Here is a 22501-nt window from a genome sequence, read left to right as displayed (position 1 = left end):
ATTGCTTCCTTTGTTACACAAATGCAGCTTCCAGTGCGTTCCAGTTTATTTCCATGTTTATGTAAGTTACTAATATGAGGCTTGCATATTCATTTCTCACGTTCTGGAGTGGCAAGATGCAGCATTACTGTCTCATCGTTCGCTGTACTGCAGTAGTGTTCACATGTTACACTGAATCCCCCGTTTAAGTATTCTGTACTAATTTCACTTTATTGCTTTTTTGTTGTATGGTTATTTTTCTCGCCATTACCTTCTTTGATATATCCTAAAGGCGATATTTCCCATTTTGCATTGTTCCCATTTTTTTATTTCTGTCACAGGATTATTTTATGATGGTATGCGGTGGTATTTCTTTTTGTGCTCTTTTCAAGCTTCTAGCTGATTGTTAACATTGCTTGGAGGCAGTTACCATCCGACTCATACTCTTGCATTTTTCAGTCTACTTCCATTCGCTCCGAATGTCACTTCTGCATAACTCTAGTCCATCTAATAGCACGTGCTCTTTACTATGATAAATGAGAAACTTTAGTACACTCCAGGTTCTTCTATTCATTTTTGTATGTGTACTTGGAATTTTGTTTATGTGTTAGTGAATGTTCACTTTCGAGTTCATTACGAATCCTTAAATTTCTGCGACTTTTGTCATTGTTGATGTACTTTTACTTCTATTTGCATTTCTCACACAGTTTATTCGAAGCTTGCATAAGCATTACATTTTAATAAAGTGTTTTTGCTTAGTCACAATGTTCTCATTTCATTCACTTTTGGCACGAAGGGCTTGGTCTTGCCGCCTGCCAAGTCGTGACCATTTGTTCTTTGCAGGATGTCATTCCCATTTTGGTTGTAAGCATCGTAGCTTACTAAAGGTGGTATTAAGGATTCATTATTCCTAACAGGCTTATTTTCGTGGGACTTGGTAGAGGATACGCCGGCTATGCGGGGAACAGTGCTTGGCACTGCGCCATGGCTCTTACAGTCAACACGACGCTTCTACTCATCTGGGGCGCGATTGGAGATCGTTGTTCGAAACGCCCGATCAGTTTCACCTCACGCGATTGGCCTAGGCCGTGCCGACGGGTGCGGCTGACGACGTCTGCGCGGCATAGGCCAGTCGCGTGAGCCGAAACTAAACGCGTGTTTTGAACAACGATGTCTGATCGCGCCCGTCACTCGCGAAAATTAGCTTCAGATGATCGTAAACCTTTCAAGACCACTTCTAGACCAGCTTTTTGATAACCTCCTAAAAACGTTTAGAAATTGGTTACGAATAGTTTTGGCAAAGGGATTACTTGTGTCTTTCCCAATCCTATTTCTAGACCAGCTTTTCGAATACGTCTTGCAGACCTGTTCTAGATCGTCTCAAGAAAGTAATTAAGCCGGACATTAGCAGAGATATACGACGTTTTCCCGCCGAAGTTCTCTCATTCGTGTCTTCTTTAACCCGTTTTTATCGTCTTGGATAAACGCTACGAAAACGTTACGTATCTCTTATGTGCTACCTGGGAAGAGTACAAGAAAAATGGTTGTGGCTTAGCTAAGGTTAAGCCCAGGATGCGAAGCATACTAGCCTTTATTTTAGTTGCTGAACCACTGTTTAGCCTGGTGAACTGCGGTTGCTTGGCTATATTTGGTTCGGCTAGACAAAGAAACAACTCATGCAGGCGAGCGCACGAGCTGAGACCCGGCTATGTAGCTACGCGGCCGCAAATGAGCGCACGAGTTGAGCCTCCGCTTTTGCAGCTGTTATGACGTCATATGGTAGCTACGCGGCCGCGCGCGGCGCAGCAAGGAAGAGCGTGGTTGTGCGGCTAGTTTGCTTCGCATAAAAAGCTCTTAGATTTATCTACAATGCTTACAATTGGCGCATTTCAGTCACCTCTTTAAGGTTGCGATCTGGGCTCCAGACACGAGAAACTCGTCGCAAAATGCACCGTCTACAAGCAATGTATAACATAGTTAACAACCACACTAAAATGAGATTTGGCAACTACGTGCAATTTAACAAATCGTGACTGACCAGAGGTAAGCACAATCAAACAATATTATTGCCGCGTGCTAGAACAAACGCATATCTTTATTCCTTCCTGCCCAAGACAATTCGCGAATGGAACGCTCTTCCGCAAAGCGTGGTCAACTCAGCCACTCCAGATTTCTTCTCACCTGTAATACAGACGTGCTTGTAATGTCACGCATTCATTGTACCTTTGCTTGTTACATATTCTGATGACTCTTTTATTACGCCTTTCCTTTTGGCAGCAATGTGACGGCATCATCGTATTTCTTTTGTGTATTTGCATATGTTTATTTTGCCTATTAGGGTTTTTTTAAATTTTTTTTATCCCCTTGACGAAAAAGTTTGAAATCACGTGATGTTCGTACCACTACTGCCTGGGCTTCCAAATGGAAGCCGGCAGTATTCTGAAATAAATAAAAACTACTCATAATAAAAATAATAAATTTATTTGCGACGCACGCATTATCCACGATTTTAAACAGTTTTTATCCTTGCGTCCATAACACACTAATAAATTGCAGTAATGAAAGTAGCCCGGAGATGACCGTGAAACGCCGAGAACATAAGGGTGCTTCATCTGGAACTTGTCAAATTGCGCCACATTGTATAATTCCGCAATGGTGATGCATTGAGCCAATCAAAGAGGCCCTAGCAACCACGTCAGTCATTTGGAGCCAACAATATTTGGAATGCGACAATATGGCCCAATCCAACAGTGCCTTGAATAGCACTCCACTTTGCGGTGAGTGCAAGAGCATACGGGTTCGTGAAGGAAACAAAACACTAGGGGGGGACATTGCCCGATACTAATGAAGGAAAACCAGTCGGCAAGACACGTGATCGTCACATAACCACATGCAGTAGGTTTTCGTGACCTCGCTCTGCAAAACAGCCGAACACATGGAGAGGACGTTGACATGCAGCCAGCTTTGGCAAGCGAACTATCAGAAAAGCCATTTCTCGGTAGGTTTAATGCGTTTGATCTCTAAGGCTACTTCATGCACTATCTATCTATCTATCTATCTATCTATCTATCTATCTATCTATCTATCTATCTATCTATCTATCTATCTATCTATCTATCTATCTATCTATCTATCTATCTATCTATCTATCTATCTATCTATCTATCTATCTATCTATCTATCTATCTATCTATCTATCTATCTATCTATCTATTTATCTATCTATCTATCTATATCTATATATCTGTCTGCCTATCTATCTATCTATCTATCTATCTATCTATCTATCTATCTATCTATCTATCTATCTATCTATCTATCTATCTATCTATCTATCTATCTATCTATCTATCTATCTATCTATCTATCTATCTATCTATCTATCTATCTGTCTGCCTATCTATCTATCTATCTATCTATCTATCTATCTATCTATCTATCTATCTATCTATGTATCTATCTATCTATCTATCTATCTATCTATCTATCTATCTATCTATCTATCTATCTATCTATCTATCTATCTATCTATCTATCTATCTATCTATCTATCTATGTACATTTGTAACTAATCATTTTTCCGCCTACGTGGGTCACTGGGTGTTGTTAGATATGGAGCTGTTTCCTGCGATTACTTCGAGTTCCCCAAACCACATCGGATTGCAGCACAGCTAATTGAGGAATGCAGAAGCAGGAAAGCGCATTCCAGAGACGACACGTGCAAACAAGTTTGCGACCCCCAGGTCGTGTCCCGCCGGGATTAGAAGGGGCCCTGGGACAATGGAGCTAAATCGTCCCCCTTCGCCTTTGAAGAAGGCATTCGCCACCGCTGCGGATCCGAGTCACGGGATTAGCAGGTGGGCATCCGACAATGAAGCAGGTGCACGAGCGCCCCCCCCCCCGCTCCTTCTCCAGCCTACAAGTGGATTGCCAGTCTGCGTGGCAAGACCGCAGAGAGCCCCGACAGGTGTGCCCCGCGACACGGGCGCCTACCATTGGCTGCAAGTGGCGTCATCGGAGTGGACTCTCCCATTGGTCAAACATGACGTGACTTGCAGTGCTCGAAGGGCTTATAAGAAGCCTTTCAGAGAGACCTGAGGATTCTGGGACATGCCCTGATTCCCTGTTTCAACTCTCTCGAACTTCTTGCCGCGGGCCGCAGCGTCCGAGTTGCTGCCGGCCCGTAATGTCTGTACGACTGCTACCTGACGCTCACCTCTCCTGTATAATATGTAAATAAATCCTCCCAAGTTTGTGGTTTCCATCCCGACGTCCCGTCCTCCAAACCCTACATCTGGTTGGCAGCGGTAGGATCGCCTCCGAATGCATCAGCTGGTGGCAGCGCTACGGATAAACCTTCGTCAAGAGAGATCCTAAGGAACCGGGAAGAGCGACGAAGAGAGAGCCTTCGTCGAAAGAGGTCCGAAGAAACTGGGAGTAGCGAAGAAGGAGCGAGCCTTCGACCCAGGGAGTCCGGAGGAACCGGCAACAGCGGACGAATGAACCGGATGGCAGGGTGCTGTAACCGTAAGTGAGCGCGTGGTTTTTTTTCCTTATGATTCGCCAGACTCAAAGGTTGTGTGTTCAATTTTGATAGTTCTGGGAATCGGGAGTTTGTTGCATTGTGTGTTTGCACAAATTAATTAAGGAAAACAGTTTTAACCACCTGTCGGGGCAGCTGCCATGGATCTTAGAAGGTTGACGAGGTTAGATTTGTTGTTGGTGTGCGACGATTTGGGAGTTGAGGCGGACGAACGGATGGAAACGCCAGCTATCATAAAGGCGATTAACGATAGTGGCAATGATGACAAAAGCATTGAGCTTGCTTGGGAGGTGATACAGGAGCCACGGGAGCGTGTGCGTCGTGTACGTTTGCGAGAGCGTCGTGAGCTTAGGAGTGAGCGTCAGCGTGAAGAACGCGAGAATGAACGGAAGCAGGAGCTTCAAGAACTTACTCTTAGGTGTCAGCGTCACGAACGTGAGAAGGCACGCGAACGTGAGCGAGAGGAAAAGTATGAGAGAGAGAAGGCAGCACTGATCAAAGAGCTACAGTATTGTGATCAGTTATTGGCACAGAGACAACGGCTGTCTGAGAATTCTGTAGGTAGTACAGAGCGAAAGAATGAGGCAGCATCGAGCAGATTTTCGCCAGAAGCCGACGAAAAGAGTAGTGCCTGTGAGATTGGCTGCCGATTCATAAGTGAAGGGAAAACGCTAGCTGCTAACGATGCCTTAGTGGCAATAGAGGCCGTTAAAGGCCGTAGGGAGAGCGACGAGGTGCTGTGCCAACAGATGACTGTAGAGACAGCTAGGCCAGCTGCGAACAAATTGGCACAGTTACCGAGCGTGTGCGTCGCTGGTAATGTTAGCGAGGTTGCTAGCGAAGGAAAGGGTACTGTTGACGCGACAGACGCGAGCACCCATGTCATGTCAGATGTGCGTGCAGAAGTGAAGTGCGAGCTGAGCGGTGCAGTTGAGGGTAATTCTCAGGATGGCGAGCTCCGTAGTCCACGTGAGAACAACTGCATTGTTCAGGGATCGGTGCGGCTCTCCGCCAGTCTAGATAGCCTAGAGAGGGATGATTCAGTTGATAATCATTCGGACTGTGCGCGTGAGACAGCGATCGATACCGACGGGCTGTGTGCCGATGCACAGCGTGAGCTGGGCAATGTAGCAGAGGGCAGTTCGCAAGAGTGCGAGTTGTCTTACTCGAGTAAAGCCTGCTGCATTGTGCCAGAGTCGGTTGAGCTGTCCGCCAGTCGAGGCAGAGCGAGAGTAGATTTAAATGTAAATCACTCAGACTGTGCGGGTAAGAGACCGATCCGGGCCGACGAAACGTCTACCGGCCAGCACGAGGCACGAGAAGGCGACATGAAGGCGAGTGCAAAGAGAAAGCGCCGTAAAAAGAAGCGCAGTAAAGACCGAAAGTCGTTAAATAATGTAGCGCCGCCAAAAATGGCGAGAAACCCAAATGGGCAGGGCGCGAGGAGAAGAAAGGTGCGGTCGTCACTGACGATGTTGACGCATCCTAAACGTTCGAGCCACAGGTCAAAGGGGGACCGCGAAGAATGTCCTGCACGGACGCGGACAAAGGGCACGGGGCAGTTAATCTCCTCGTCGTTCCGTAGTTCTTTTCAAAGCTCAGCGTGCAGTTCGAAGAAACGCAAGGTGGCAGGACGAGACCAGGTGGGGAGAAGCGACGCGGTCAATCGGGTTTGTGTTGAAAGCAGGGCGCGAGGACGCAAATTGGCAGGAGACCGTAACGTCTTGGGGGAGCTGATAGTTAGTCAGCCCTTTTGTTGTCTCTCGGCAGCCAGAGTAGCTTTGAAACTTCGCCCACCGCGGGTCAGGCTGAAAGTATGAGTCAGTCGTAAGCGTTCGGAAAAGGAGGCCAGGAGAGCTTCCGTAGAAATGAAGCGAGTTGTTTTGTTTTTTATTTTTGAGCATCGGAAAGTTTTCGCGATTTGAGACTAGGTTTTCTTTCAATATGTAAAGATATGAGCTTTGTTCGTGTTTTCATTTGAGAAGCTCGAGATTTGAAAGATGCGTTTTAAGTAAACGTGTAGTCTCGCGAGATGCTCATTAATAAGTGGATAGGCTTTTTTTTGTGTGTTTGAGTAACCTGAGGGTCAAGGTTCTTGTTGCGAGGCCTATCGTAACGCGCGTGTGTGTTATTTAACCTTCTTTCTTTTTAAGCGTTTTTGAATTTTGTAAGGTTAAGCGCGTAGATTTGAGTGAGTGCATGATTTGCACGGAGAAGCGTTCTTAGTTCCATTAGCGCGTGTCCTGTGTGGACGGAAGGAAGCAGACTTTATGACTGGGTTGCTAGTGTGTGTGTGAGGGCAGCCGTGTATTCTGACTTCTTTAGTGAACGTGCGTGGAAAGAGTTAGTAGAAGACGCATCATTTTAAGAGTTCTGCGGAGTGTGTAAGTCCCGCGAGTTTAATTGTTCGTTTATGTCACGTGTCCTGTAGGACCTTCAGGGAAAGAAACGTGAGTAAGCGTGAATGAAAAGTTTGCCTACAACGCAAGTACGCGTTTTGTTTAGTGACCACAAGGCTAGTGGGCTTGTGATTACGTACTTGTGAGGTTGACCAGATTGTTCAGTGGCACCATTACGTGTGATAAGTACGCCACTGCGATAGATTGGAAACATGCTGTTCGTGTAGTTAGGCCACTTATGTTATGTTCGGCTGTTTTCATTTGTTGTTTGCATCGTCAACGACCCTTTTGTTTTGCAACAACAATAGTAGTCTGGTCTTGTGGGCAATCGAGGAGAAATGGATAGCTGTTTGGAAGGGTGGTTGGAACTGTTTTGTCAAAATTGGGGAAATAAAAGATCAGGGTTCATTTTGACTCAGTAATAGCCTGGCGAGTCAGGGGTGAAGAGCCTGCGCTTACACGTGGGGCAGCGCTGTGTTGTTTTGTTTGTTTGACGTCTGTTCTCCAGGGCCAAGGATCCCGAAGTTCGTCAAACGTGGCTCAACCCCAGTACCCTGCAGCTTCTATCAGCGTTCCTCATGGCCAGCGAATTGAGTTCACCGGCCATTCACAACTACCGGGGCGAGGACGAGCTGTTAGATATGGAGCTGTTTCCTGCGATTACTTCGAGTTCCCCAAACCACATCGGATTGCAGCACAGCTAATTGAGGAATGCAGAAGCAGGAAAGCGCATTCCAGAGACGACACGTGCAAACAAGTTTGCGACCCCCAGGTCGTGTCCCGCCGGGATTAGAAGGGGCCCTGGGACAATGGAGCTAAATCGTCCCCCTTCGCCTTTGAAGAAGGCATTCGCCACCGCTGCGGATCCGAGTCACGGGATTAGCAGGTGGGCATCCGACAATGAAGCAGGTGCACGAGCGCCCCCCCCCCCGCTCCTTCTCCAGCCTACAAGTGGATTGCCAGTCTGCGTGGCAAGACCGCAGAGAGCCCCGACAGGTGTGCCCCGCGACACGGGCGCCTACCATTGGCTGCAAGTGGCGTCATCGGAGTGGACTCTCCCATTGGTCAAACATGACGTGACTTGCAGTGCTCGAAGGGCTTATAAGAAGCCTTTCAGAGAGACCTGAGGATTCTGGGACATGCCCTGATTCCCTGTTTCAACTCTCTCGAACTTCTTGCCGCGGGCCGCAGCGTCCGAGTTGCTGCCGGCCCGTAATGTCTGTACGACTGTTACTGGACGCTCTCGTCCCCTGTATATAATGTAGAATAAATCCTCCCAAGTTTTGTGGTTTCCATCCCGGAGTCCGTACCCCATCCCCTACAGTGTTCCGTGGTTGAATGAGTAGCGCATCGGGCGGCTGCGCTGAAGTAGCACGGTTCGAAACCAACCATCGGACCAACTTGGGTCGCTGACTATATGCTAATGTCTAAATATACGCGGCTGCTCAACGAACCTCCCTCGTGCGGGGGGAAGAAGTTCGTGAGACGCTGGCCGTGCGTTGCATGGGCTCCGCATTTTCGACCTATTCGGACCGCTACCCATCAGCGAGCCATCAACCACTGGTTGTGTCTGATACCGCTCAAGTTTCCGACCACCTGGATACCGGTTTCAAGCCGATAGGCCCGTTTTTCGGGTTTTTATCGGACTTTTCAGGCCTCTCGCGTGGCCGAGCGGAGCGCAGGCGTTGGGCATGATGCTAGGTCCAGGGCTTTGACGGCGCTTGCGGGCAGCAAGACCGGCACCATGGCATCGACGCAGCCTGAAATCGGTCTCCGCCACACGAATTTGCCGAATTCTGAATCAACACTGAGCGGAGTCGCCGAAAATCCGCTCGAAGCTCAAGATATGGAAGCCGACCACCTCGAGGCCACCTCCGACCTAGAGGCAGCGGAAACCGACGACTATGAAGGCGCCTTTATGCTTCATGAAGCAGCGGACCCAACAAATCATCCGAGGAGTGAGTACGATTGGACACTCTTCCTGACCAAGCGCCAAATTAAGGCCCAAAAACGCGGTTTACGGAACGCCGCCATTTTGAAGAACGGAGAGCCCTAGGCAGGGGCAAACAATGGCAAGATGGCGCCGGCGAGTGCCGTCACAACGAGTGGCGCAGCTGCCTGCGTGGAAAGCGCGAGCGCACCAAACTCAATCGGAGGGAGAGCAACGCAGCGGCCTAGGCAAAGGGCGCCACCGCTCCCGAAAAATGACGCGAAGATTATTATTAGACCGAAGGATGGATTGCCAGTGAAGGCACTACAAGGAGCCGATGTAGCGAAAGCCATCGGTGCGGCCTGCGGAAACAAGATTAGAGATGGCAAGGACTTTATCATCAGATTGCGACTAGGCCCCAACTTCATAATAGCGAGCACACCAAGCGACGAGACCGCGAAGATAATTCGAGGAATCACCAGCTTGAGTTTCGGAGGACGCTCCTTTCAAGTCAACACCTACGTAGCGACACCTGAAGATTGCAAGCGTGCCGTGATCCACGGGATAGACGCCGGGACCACGGAAGAAGAATTGATGGAAAACATGACACTTCGCACCCAGGGTGTAACCATACTGGGGGCCAGAATGCTGGGGAAGTCGAAGACAGCCCTCACAACCTTCGACGGACCCTTCATTCCCAGGATGGTCAATTGGTGGGGAGGCGAATACAAATTCCACCCATACCGACCGACGAGGCAAGTGTGCTACAACTGCGGACAACAAGGCCACAGATCTGACGTATGTCCGACGCCGGACGCCAAGGCCTGCAGGCAGTGTGGAGCACGGAACCCGCCGGAAGGACATCAATGCCAGCCAAAGTGCCTGGTATGTGGAGGCGACCATGCCACCGGGTCCAGGGACTGCAAGGAGCGCCTGAAGCAGTTCAAGGAGCTTCGCGGGCCGGCCTATGGCGGGCGGCAAAGCCGCCAAAAGAGCCGGAGCGGGCAACAGCAGCAGCAGCAGCAGCAGCAGCAGCAGCAGCAGCATCGGAAGAGATGGCTCAGCTCAGAGGGCGACCATAGCCAATCCCGGAACCAGAGCCAGGAGCGGAGGGGGAGTTCGCGGAGCCGTTCACGGAACCGTTCACGAAGCCGATCACGGACCAACGCTCCCCAGTCGTCCCAAGGCATCAAGGGAGGCAAGCAACAGCCGCAGCAGCAGCGGCACCAGAAGAAGCAGAAGCCCAACAACAACATTAACAACGGCAAGGTGAGCTGGGATGCAGGCCCTCCCAAATCACTTGTTCCGCACTCGGGTAACAATAGTCGAAATAACATCAGTACACACGAGACTCAGTTAGAAAAAGAAAATAGGGTCCTCAGACAGAAGGTAGAGGAGCAGGATAAGAAGATTGAAGAGCTAATGAGAGCAGTTAGGGACCTCCAATCGGGAGCCGCTCACAGGCCATCGCATCCACAAGAACAGGCATCAGAAGCACCAGAATACTTTGTCAAGTTCATGGCAGAGATGAGACAGAAATTCAACGTAATAGAGCAACGAATAGAGATGCAAAACACAGACATACGCAACATGCGTAAACAAGAACACAAGGGGTCAAAGACAAATTTGACCAGCGACGTCCAACATTAGGCCTGTATTCAGATAACTAATCATGGCCAGACCCAATAAAGGAAATGGCAAAAACGAAAAACTTGAAAGCTGGCAGTGGAATTGCAGAGGCTACCGAAGAAAACAAGGACAATTACAACAGTTCATCAACAAGCAGTTAATTCCGCCCGACGTCATTGCTCTGCAAGAGACCTGGGGCTTCACGCCAAAATTACAGGGGTATACATGCGAAGTAAATGAGGTCACTGGTCGAACAGCCATTCTGATCAGCAACACCCTTGCCGCCATAGCACACGACAAGATTGCTGACACAGACATAGATCATGAGATTACCGAAATTATACCGAAAAAGAAGAACGGGGGAAGTACTTTTATTGTAAACGTATACAGTCCTCCAAAGCAGAACAAGGGCAAATTCACGCACCTTTTCCACGGTGTGAGCAGGTTGGCTAAAAACAACACGCTCGTAATCGTTGGAGACTTCAACGCCAAGGATCCTAGCTGGGGATACAAGACCACCGATAAAAAGGGTACGACAGTCAAGGAGGCGGCTGACAACATAAACTGCCAACTCTTAACGGACCCAGAGGTCCCCACCAGGATGGGAAACAGCGTCCAGGAGGACACCAGCCCTGACCTCACCTTCGTAAGAAAAGCGAGACAGGCGGTCTGGGAAAATATGCTGGAAAGCCTGGGTAGTGATCATTACATCATCAAGACGCAAATTGGAATGGCTCACGTAAAGCGTCGGATAGGTACAGCAAAAATAACGGATTGGGATGCCTTTAGACAAGCCTGTGATGGACATCCGCTGGGCGCGATACTGTCAATCGAGGAATGGGGGAATATGCTGAAGGAAAGGCAAAGCGAGTACACCAAGGAGATCGACCGCACAGAGCAAATACCGGAGGTTGACTCTAGACTGCTTCGGCTATGGGAGGCAAGACGGAGCCTGACCAAAAGGTGGAAGAGACAGAAGTTTGATAGGAAGCTAAAGCTGAAGATTGCGGAAATTACGCAAAAGACAGAAGAGTATGCGGAACAATTGGCGAGAGCAAATTGGCAGCAATTTAGCAATTCCTTAAGCGGAACCCTGAGTACCGCTCGAACATGGAGCATACTCAAAGCACTCCTGGACCCGACTAAAACCAAGTCGGAGAACAACAAGGCCATGCAGAGGCTGGTTCACCAGTTTCAGGGCTCAGAGTATGAGCTCATGGAAAGAGTAAGGCACAAGTGCTTCGGGGACGGTGACCCAGCAGCTTACACGGAGTGCTACAAGGGGAAAGAAAATTCTGATCTGGACAGGCCTATAACCAAAGAGGAAGTATACGCAGCAATAAGAAATACCACTAGGAATACGGCTGCAGGCGCAGACAAGATAAAAAACGCGCTGATTCGCAACCTGAGTGATGAGCTGGTAGTCGAACTTACTGACTATCTCAACAAGCACTGGGCGGAGGAGACAGTACCCGAAGAGTGGAAGCATTCGGAGGTAGTGATGATTCCAAAACCTGGCAAAAAACTGCAAGTAGAAAATCTTAGACCAATCTCTCTCACGTCATGCTTAGGCAAGCTGTACGAGCGGGTGGTTACAATGAGGCTACACAATTATGTGGAGGACAACGAGCTGTACCCCACCAGCATGTTTGGATTCCGCACTAAATTATCGACGCAAGACGTGCTCCTCCAGCTCAAGGAGGAGGTGCTCAGCAACGTCCCACGAAACAGCGAACACGTCATCATGGCACTGGACATTAAAGGAGCCTTCGACAATGTCAGCCACGAAGCCATACTCACAGGAATGGATAGCCTGAACTGTGGCAGAAGGATTCATGGCTACGTCAAGGCCTTCCTCTCTAACCGGACAGCAACAATCGGCCTGGGAGCAGTCAGATCAGAGAAATTTCGCACCCCAAACAAGGGAACTCCTCAAGGGTCGGTAATCTCCCCCATCCTCTTCAACGTCGCAATGATCGGGCTAGCAAGACAACTCGAACAACTTGAAGGCATACGGCACGCCATTTACATTTACACTGACGGCATCACGGTACGGGTCAACCGGGGATCGCTCAGCGAAAAAGAAGAGTGCCTGCAAAAAGCGGCCACCTGCGTAGAAACCTACGTTAGGGCCAGGGGCCTCAGCTACTCGACGAAGTCCGAGCTCCTAAGGGTGTGGCGAGGCAAACAAAATCGAACGGTCCCTACAAGCGATGAGCTCAGCCTCAAAGTATACCTCGCGGGACAACACATTCCGGAGAAGACCACCATTCGGATCCTGGGGATGTGGCTTCAATCCAATCAACGGTGCAATCATACTCTGACACTGCTGAAGACTGCCACCATGCAGGTAGCCCGTATGATCAACAGAGTATCTAGCAAGAGACACGGTATGAAGGAGAGCGACACACTTAGGCTAGTCACGAGCCTCGTGGTTAGCAGAGTGGTGTATAGCCTTCCCTACCACAAATGCATCAAGCAAGAAGAAGAACAAGCGGACGCCATACTGCGAAAGGCGTACAAAACTGCGCTTCACCTGCCACAGCGCACATCAACCGAGAAACTGCTAGCCCTGGGACTGCACAATACCTTCAGTGAACTAAGAGAAGCACTACTATGCTCTCAGGCACGTAGGTTGATGCAGACCCCCACGGCAAGGGTGCTCCTGCGAAGATATGGCGGCGGCAACATGATCCAAGAGATCGAGCGTACCGAGGCCATTCCGGACAAGTATCGCAGTACACTGCGAGTCGCACCGATACCCAAGAATATGGACCGGAACCTGCACAAGGCGCGTAGAGAAGCAAGAGCGGAGTACGTGCAGAGAACCTTGGCGAACAAGGACAACACAAGGTATACGGACGCGGCAACGTTCGTCAGAGACGGAAAACACAACAGCAGAGCAGTGGCGTCGGTGGTTAATTCGGACCTCAAGGAGATCACCAGCGCATCACTACAGGACTGCACGGTAGTCGAAGCCGAAGAGGCAGCTGTGGCTCTGGCAGCACTGGAGGGCTATCGATCTGGCAGGTCCCTAACAATAATAACAGACTCTCAAGCAGCATGCCGTAATTATACAAACGGCAGAATTGGGCGCAAAGCACGCCATATACTCTGCTCATGCGACCCGGGAAACAAAGTTCACCATACCATAATCTGGGTACCAGGGCACACTGGCATAACAGGGAACCAAGAGGCGGATAGGATAGCTCGAGGGCATACCAACCGGGCGTCCGACACATCCAGCCTTGAGGAACCCGAGTCAGTACCCATGGGCTACTCAGATATACTAAATTATTATAAAGGGGTCAGACTGAAGTACCCACCCCCGGATAAGGATCTAAGCAGAGAGGATGCTGTTGCATGGCGACAACTGCAGACGGGTACTTTCCCGAATCTAAACCTTCTGAATAAAATTTTCCCTACACAATATGAGGCTAAGTGCCCATGGCCTGTCAAAATATTGAGTCCCCAACTATCTATAAAATTAAAAACCCGAGTGCGGAACAGTGGGAGGGTATGCTTTCCAGCGTAAGCTTGAACGGCCAAAAGCGCCTAGTAGAGCGAGCTCGCGGGTTGGCCATACTCAGTGGAGCCTTGGACTAGGGCACCAACCCTGTGATTGCAGACAGAAGAATCCATCAGAAGATGGAAGACGCCGTCTGAAGCCGCCAAGATCTCTTTTCTAGAGCCCAATAAATGTTTTCCGATCCGATTCGATCCCTCGTGCCGACACGGGACACTGCAGATTCGGGACTGGTCGGTTCGAAGAAACTAACTGGTGCCCACTCGGAGCGCTAGGCATGTGTCATGCAGTCTGTGCTGGCCTTCAAGAGACCTCTTTGAGGCTAGCGTGGGTTATTGGCTATGTGACAGTAGGTGTGTTCCAGTGTTTAATGAACGCGTTTGGCGCCAACTAGGGTACCTAGGTAGTGGCACTGGGCGTGTGGCGCTCTACAATGGCGAAAACGATCCCTTAAGCTTCTCCAAGTCTCAGCAGAATCAAGCCTACGTCACAAAAGTTCCTCGTGGTCACTAACCTGCATGAGCAGGATGCAACACGGATGCGCTGGATATCTTCGATTTCCATTTCCGCTGGGTATCTTCCATTTCTCAATGAAGGCCTTTTACGTCAAACGCATTAGCGAGCTGCGCCACTGCGTATGTACCACTCTTCGATGTACGCCTCGGCAACTTGGATCACCGAGTTCGCGCCAATGATTGTGTGGCAAGCGAGGGAACAATTGTCAGTGTTTGGAGGCACGTGAGCGCCAGATTTCTCGTGTCAAAAGCCACGCAAGGTCTTTTCGGCAGTGCCACTAGAGGGCGAAGTTCAGAATACTGAGGCAGGGGTAGACATTTGAAAGGGCAGTGCTTGCAGTAAACGGGGAAATTTTGATGCTACATAAGACAATTAATTTTACGGCCACTAACATGAACCGTGAAGTGCACCGAGAAAGCCATCAAGGCGTTTTGTGTGACGCGACACATTTTAGCGAAAGCATAGCAACACGGGTTGAACGTCGGTTCGCGGAGCGGGCTGTAGCTTTTTTAGGCAGGCGCCAAGCAATCAGGGAGGAAACTTAAGTATTGTATGTAGCGACATGCCAGTAAAAGGCAGAATTGGACCACGATTAAGAAAAGACGCACAAACGATCAGAATAATGACGGTAATATTTGCAACAAACATGCAGAGAGGTCGCAAGCAGGAAAAAAGGCTACAAATCGATACGCAGCTAAATGACAAAGCAATTAGTAGGTACCCCTTGCGCAAAAGGCATCTACGAGATTTGGACTAGCCACCTGTTATTAACAATTATGTATCGGGTGGTGATAGGCAAGCTTATTAGGTGATGTATGAAGTGGCAATGGTTAAAACATATTCAAGGAGCATTTACAGATTAGCGGCACATAGGAAGGCAAACAGATCTGGCTTAGAGTAGCTTACCTATGCACAGGTAGTGATAGTAGAGATAAAGATAAGGAATTTACTGATTGCATTAGTAACGATAATATTGAGTTCAAGAAAATGGGCCCGGTGATATTAGTGCGAGAAATGAACGCGCGCATGGATGATCTAGACGGATATACTGAGAACAACGATTCTCTAGTGATGGATTTGTGTGATGAAGAAAACCTTATAGCAGTTAACTCGGACGAAAAGTGTCACCTGCAAGTAGCGGGCAGTACGTAAATAGGCAGTAACGCATCGAATATGACTTAGTCTCAAAAACTGTCTGCGAACGCCTAGACCAAATGATGATAGATGATAGCGGAAAAGATAGCCTGGATAGGAATCATAAACGTTTGACCTTCAAATTTGCCAGTATACTAACGCAAAACACGAACCAATAGCATCAGCATTTCTAAAGATGACTGAAAAACAACACAGATTGCAAAAAAACATAAAGAACAAAATGTAGGCGTTTCCTACGACAATCTAGGGATATAAGGAACTGGTAGATGTTACGCAGTAGAAAAGACAGACAAGAAAAAGTCTGTTGGATTGGAAAGAGGAAACCACGTGTGTACTGGAACAAGGAAATAAAACAAACTCAACAAGGCTCCCATAGTGGGGCCAAAACATCTTTTCTTTTTTTCTTTTTGAACGACTGGTCGGCGCTCGATATATCGCACCATGAATTTTCCCGACCAGACGAGTTTCCGTCGAACCCTGGATATTAAAGCAAGCCATAGATGAGTGTAAGCAGGTGTCTAGGGATAATTCAGAAGCTAAAAATTGGCATTACCAGAAGAATAGGTGACCCTTAGATAGAACAATTACCCAGAGAAATAAAGTGTAGCGAGCGAGCTCGAGCTAGAAAAATATTATATACGCGAGTGAACAGTTGGTGCATGACCCTTGCGAAAAAGACAAACGCGCACCAAAAGAATTCTGGGACCATGTAAGAACACTGGGACCTCAGGCTAAAAAGTTGCAGACGGCTATAAGAGATGAAGACGATAACATCTTCTAAGGAGACGATGTGCCGCGCTACATCACAGACGCTGTTAGGGCTAAGTTCGGCACAAAAGAAAGCATGGCTCAGACTCAAGCAGATCCAGCATCAACGGAAAAGCCCGACAGATAAAAATATTCCACAGAAAACTTTTGCTGGGAAAAAGCTGGAAAATGTCCCTAATAACACCGCCGCAGGACCCGATGAAATTCCAATACAGCTAGTCGAAACCGCGGCCCAAAGTGCGAGGCACTGCGGACTAATGTCACAGAACAAGTGATTAAAACGAAGAAAATTCTAGTGGTTTGGCGTGAAGGCAAGATTAACCTCATCTACAGATGTAAAGGTGATAAAAATAGGACGAGCTCGTACAGGCCAGTCCCTCCGTAGATGCTATATAGAATGGCAAAGCAAGCCATAACATTAGAACAGACGAAATGGGTTGAAACAAACAATGTGCTGGGTGAACTACAGAGGGGGTCCAGACCAAGCAGGCGCGTAGAAGATATCATTCTCGTTCTAACTCAGCGGAAGGATATTTCAGTAGTACAGAATTTCTCCTTATGGATAGCATTCCTAAATATTAGGGGAGCCTACGAGAACGTATAAGGTGGCTGTTATGGGATATTCTCAAGCAGGGAGGCATAGATGACTCAGAAGGGTTTGGGCATAGATGACGATTTCGTGGAGCTGCTGAGGGAGATATATAGAGACAACCGAGTAAAAATTGTATGGGAAGGCCATAATTGTAAGGAAGTGCTGGAAATTCACCATGATTTGCAGCAACGATGCTTTCTGACTACGTTGTTCTTCACGCTTTATGTTCATCAACATCATCAGCTTGGCTACGCCCACTGCAGGAAAAAGGCCTCTCCGATACTTCTCCAACTACCCCGGTCATGTGCTAATTGTGGCCATATTGTTCCTGCAAACTTCTTAATCTCATCCGCCCACCTAACTCTCTGCTGCCCCTGCTACGCTTCCCTTTTCTTGGAATTTAGTCCGTAACCCTTAATGACCATTGGCTATCTTCCCTCCTCATTACATGTCCTACCCATGTCTATTTCTTTTCCTTGATTTCAACTAACATGTCATTAGCTCGCGTTTGTTCCCGCACCCAATCTGCTCTTTTTTTTAACCCTTAACGTTACACCGATCATTATTCTTTCCATAGCTCGTTGCGTCGTCCTCAATTTAAGTAGAACCCTTTTCGGAAGCCTCCCGGTTTCTACGCCATAGGTGAGTACTGGTGAGACGCAGCTGTTATACTTTTCTTTTGAGGGATAATAGCAACCTGCTCTTCATGATCTGAGAATGGCTGACAAACGTGGTTAAGGGCATATAAAGACAATTGAAAAGCAGTCCATTACGATTTGATTTATCATACATGCTTTGCGGACAAATGGAGCAAACGAGACTCCCTGGAGTGATGTATGCGGACGACATGTTGCTACTAGCCGACAATAAAAAGGTTTACAGACACTCGCAAACATGTGCCGCAATGCATCAACAAATCTAGGCCTCAAGTTTAGCTCAGAGAAATCGGTAATTAAGATCGTTAATGAAGTGATGAGTAACTACACGGTGTCGATTCAACAGCAAGTCGTACCTATTGTCAAGCGCTATAAATACTTCAGCGTATACATAAACGAAGGAAAGACTTACTCAAGCACCCACCAAAGACAATCTGACAATAAAAGGGAAACGCAATGCAGGAATAATGAAACATAGAGCACTTTAGGGCAACAATATATCTGAGGTCGTGCCTGCAATCTGGAAAGAAGCTATCGTGCCCGCGCTGACGTTCGCAAATGCCATTCTGTGCCTTTAATCGGATATATTGCCGGGGTTGGAAGTTAACAAAACATCGGTGGCTCAGTTGGCCTTGGGAGCCCATGGCAAAACCACAAATGAGGGACTGTAATGGGACATGAGTTGGGCCTCGTTTGAAGTCAGCAAAGCGCAGAGCAAAATCAGTTTTGAAGAAGAACTGCGGAATATGTGTCAAAATTAATGAGTGCGCAAGAGTGCACAAGTACCTGTACATAAAAAGTGTCGACACAATGCAGCAGGAGGTCAAGAATTTTGGCAGCAAAGTACAGGGTAGTTAGTTTAGATAGACAACCAGGAGCAATCAGAAGGAAAGTAAGAGGAACAGACAGCGAACTGGATTCAAAGAATGGAAACTAAAATGACCATGGAGATTTACAAGAATGAGGAAAAAAAGGAAATTATCAGGGCAAATTTCTATGATAACACGAAGGGAAGTGCCTTGCTATTTAAGTGTAAAACTGGTTGCCTAAGGACAGAAACATCCCGGAGCAAATATTCGCAATGAGATAAGGCATGTGTATGCTGCAGCAAAAATGTGGAGGCCACGCAGCCCTTCCTAATACAATGTGAAGGGATTCATCCAGCGAGACCAGTATATAACGTACAGCTTCCAGAAGCGCTTGGATTTAAATTAGACGGAAGAGTCAGCTGGTCAGCAGCTGAGATACAAGAGTCGTTTAGAGTATTGGTGGAAAAAAAGGAGAAAAGAGATTGATAATGCGGGGTTCATTACAGACATAGGCAGCGGTACAAGGTAGATATAGAAGCTTAGAGATATTTACGAGAATGGTAGAAGGAAAAGCATTGATAGCGTAGCTGAGTAACTCAGGCAGGGTAGGTGACGATTTCTCCCGGCCCCTTTCCCAAATGGGGTTCCAATAAATGATCACTGTTATCCTCACTGCGCTCGAGAGGAGGCCGGTGTCAGCGTTCGCACGCACCGGCGCGCCATGCATTTCGAAGGCCATTGCGCGGTCTTCGTGGCGCTTCAAGGCCCCGAGCGTTCCCAGGGAAGCGCTCAAAGGAAAGCAGAACACGCCTCGTGCATAACTCGTTTCGAGGGAAGCAATACGTTGTGTCGCAATATTGTTTCAATGCACCGTCGATAGTCATTGTGAGTTAGGTTCTTCCGCAATATTTTAGTCGATGAGCCCTTGTACGGCCGCCCTGTCGTAGTTCTGTCTGCAGAGCGGGAGCAATAAAACCTACCGTGCGCTCTGACTTGATCACGTATTTTTTCCGAAACCGTTTGGCTCCTATACCACTCTTTCAATTTGAAACTACTGAGCATCAAACATTGTCGGCCAGTACGGTGCGTCTGAAAGGTGTCCTGGTGGCCATACATTTCGAGGGAGAAAGCAAAGCTTGACGGAGAGATGGCTTGCCAATACTGGCTGCGCGACGCCAATGCGTCCTCCTAGTTCAACTGTTTCCCTCCGTGTAAGAGGCACAGCGGAGGGGCGCGTTTCCCAATGTGTTCGCAGGAGGATCGCATCGAGAAGCGTCGCCTGTTCGTAGTGTGGGTTCTCAGCTCAGTGGCATTCATCTCTGTGCTCGTCCCTCTCGCGCTCGTGCTCATCCCGCTGTGGCCCGCGCGTGCCGCACGCCGCACTCCCCGCATGCCGCAACAGGTGAGCGCGTTCAGCTTTTCTCTGCATTGCAGGGGAATTCCCGTTTGGATTGGGCAGGTTTACAATTCTGGAATATGACAAATGCTATTCTTGCTGTGACCACAGTGTTAGTAAAGTATCAAGGGCGTGTAAACACACAGAGTCAAAGTTTCATGCGGTTGCGTCTTGTGTCACGACGTCATCAGACTTGGACAGCCTTTGCTCTGATCTAGTCAATAGTTTGGTACTAGTATGGGGCTAGGTGTCTCAAGGCTACACGCTCGCTTATGAGGAAGGGCGCAATGAAGTGCTTCTAATTCCTTGGCATGGTATAGCGTCTTTTGCGCGTGCACCTGAATCAAAGTACATGGCGTTTTATCAATTCGTTCCGTAATAATGTAGCGGCTCGGCTATGGCCTCCAAAGCCGGCGAAGATGGAGAGGGCTAGCGTGCAGCCAGCGCGAGAGCAGTACTCGCTGCGCGCTCGACCTGAGCGGCCGCTCGCGAGATTCCGCTGCAGCATGGCTGGCCGGCGTAAATGAACCGTGGTTAAGGCGGCTGCCTCTTCGCGCCGCCCCCCATGCACAATAGGAAACCGTACCACGATGGCTGGTGTACTGATAAACAAGGGCTACATCAACGCTGTGCCAACTTGGCTTTAGTAAATCTTCGCGAGTAGAACCGGCATTTTGAAAAAGAGGTGATGACCGGCATGCCCCGTGCAATTGCACTGCTTCTTCGCAAAATGCTTACATCTCAATCCTGAGAGCGACAGTGAAATCACGCTTACTCAAAGCTTCTGTGACTGGTCTTTGTTAGAACAAACAGTAAGTATGCCTTCGTGGCCTCTCCGTATAACACCTAAGCGCATGTGATCTGCCTCAGTAGCCCTGTCGTTATGGTGTTGCGCTGTTGAACTCGGCGACGCCGGTTCGATCCGGACTGCAGCAGCCCTATTTGAATGGGGCTGGAATGTCATAATCCTCGTCCACTGTGCGTTGGGTGCACGTTAAGGAACCCCCGGTGGAGAAAAGGGATCCTGAGCCACTCACTACGGTAGGCCGCATGTTGTGATCGTGGTTGTGGAACAAAAGAATATTCCATTTTCTTTAACTAAACGCATAATTAATTAAGAGGAAGCACAGTTAACCGTTTTCTACAAACGTAGTCATCTTCATTATTTAATAAGTATTTATAGTTATTCTTTTATAGGTATTTATGTATGCATCCTCTTACCAAGTAAACAAGTTCAACCAGGATACAACTCCCGCTTTCAGCCCTTTCCATTGGCCACATTCCGCCTATAATGGCACATTTTTAGTTTTTCTTTCCACTAAACCTTTAACTGACTTACGCACTCTTTAGATTATTCATTGTAATTTATAAATTGTGTAACGGCCAAGGCATGTTAGTGTAAAGCGAATAGCATTTTTGCTACTTTGAGCCGTTCTCGTGCTTGGTCGGTGAACTGTAGTTGATGGTTAAAAGCTGCAGGGAAATGTTCGTTCATTCCCTTGCTTGTTCTTTCTAGCTATTCTCTTACAGAGACAATCATTGTCAATGGTTTGGCCACAATTAACAATTTATAAAATGTTTAAGCAGAGATAGCTCGTAGCTGAGTTATATTGAGTGCACATAGAACAAAAACTAAGCCTGAAGAGGAGTTGTCAAACCATGAAATGTGCAGGCATTGAATCGTCGAAAAATAAGTGAACCGCGGAAAGACGCCATAAATTCCAGATTCATTGCGCAAGGCGCAAGAGATGTAGCATCCCATTTTCGTGGTCTTCGTTCATGGGAAAAACGACATTCCGGTTAAAGTGGAACGCGAAAACCCTCTGGTGTACCATGCTTTGGGTGTCCTTTAAAGAATCCGGCTGCATAGAAAGACTGCAAAGCCCTCCAATAGCTGCTTATAAACAGAACGCACAATTATGCGCACTGTGCAGACTAGAAGTTACCTTAAAGGAAATTGTGGGGAAAATATTTAAAGGAGTTGCGTGCTCGTTGTGTCTGGCGTAGTCATCGCCCACGCGACGGAGGCACATTCGTTTCCGAGATGTCAAATGGCAGGTAGAGAGGAGGAAAACTGGCCGTGATTGAAACAGCCCAGGGAGGCTTCCCGCAGAATGACGCCAGGGCCCCCCCCCCCTCCTCCATGCATAGGCTGAAGTTGGAAAAGAATCCCAAGAGGGCAGATTTACTGTAGTCGTATAAGTTAATTCGAGATTATTCCACACGCAGACATGTTATTCAAATTCCATTATGCCTTTGTTGATCTCAATTGGCGTGCCAATTAGAGAATTCAGGGGACGGTTAACTCTGTAACATAATCCTTACCTAATGTGGGGTTTCAAACGTGCTCTTGGGACAAATGAATGACAAAACAGTAGTCGAAAGAACGCATCATTTATTGCACAGCCTACACCGCACACAAGCTCGCCGGCGCATATGAGCGAAAGAGAAGGCGTCCGTGGGAGTGCCATGCCGAGCACGCGCGGTCTTTTCGGGAACGCCGGTTTTCCTCAGCCAAACATGGGGACGCTGGTTACCTTGGCACCCGAGTCACCGAGTGTCCCCGCCGTCAGGCACCGTTAGAATCGCTACCTTCGCGCCAA

At 48.2% G+C, this 22501-nt stretch overlaps 1 protein-coding gene across 4 annotated transcripts in view; it reads left to right on the top strand.

The window, feature by feature from the left end:
- LOC139047605 (probable chitinase 2) overlaps window positions 1–22501 on the top strand; it is a 343683-nt gene that overhangs the window by 73540 nt on the left and 247642 nt on the right. For 3 of the 4 annotated variants that reach the window (XM_070521466.1, XM_070521464.1, XM_070521461.1), the window contains exon 3: window positions 19758–19904. The exons of the other annotated variant lie outside the window; for it this stretch is intronic. In XM_070521466.1, the coding sequence (XP_070377567.1) occupies window positions 19758–19904 (147 nt within the window). The remainder of the gene's footprint in view (window positions 1–19757; window positions 19905–22501) is intronic. 4 annotated transcript variants of the gene reach the window in all.

Source organism: Dermacentor albipictus, chromosome 7 (assembly GCF_038994185.2).
Source record: "Dermacentor albipictus isolate Rhodes 1998 colony chromosome 7, USDA_Dalb.pri_finalv2, whole genome shotgun sequence".
Classification (NCBI taxonomy): Eukaryota; Metazoa; Arthropoda; class Arachnida; order Ixodida; family Ixodidae; genus Dermacentor; species Dermacentor albipictus.
This window is presented reverse-complemented; position numbering and strand designations above follow the sequence as displayed.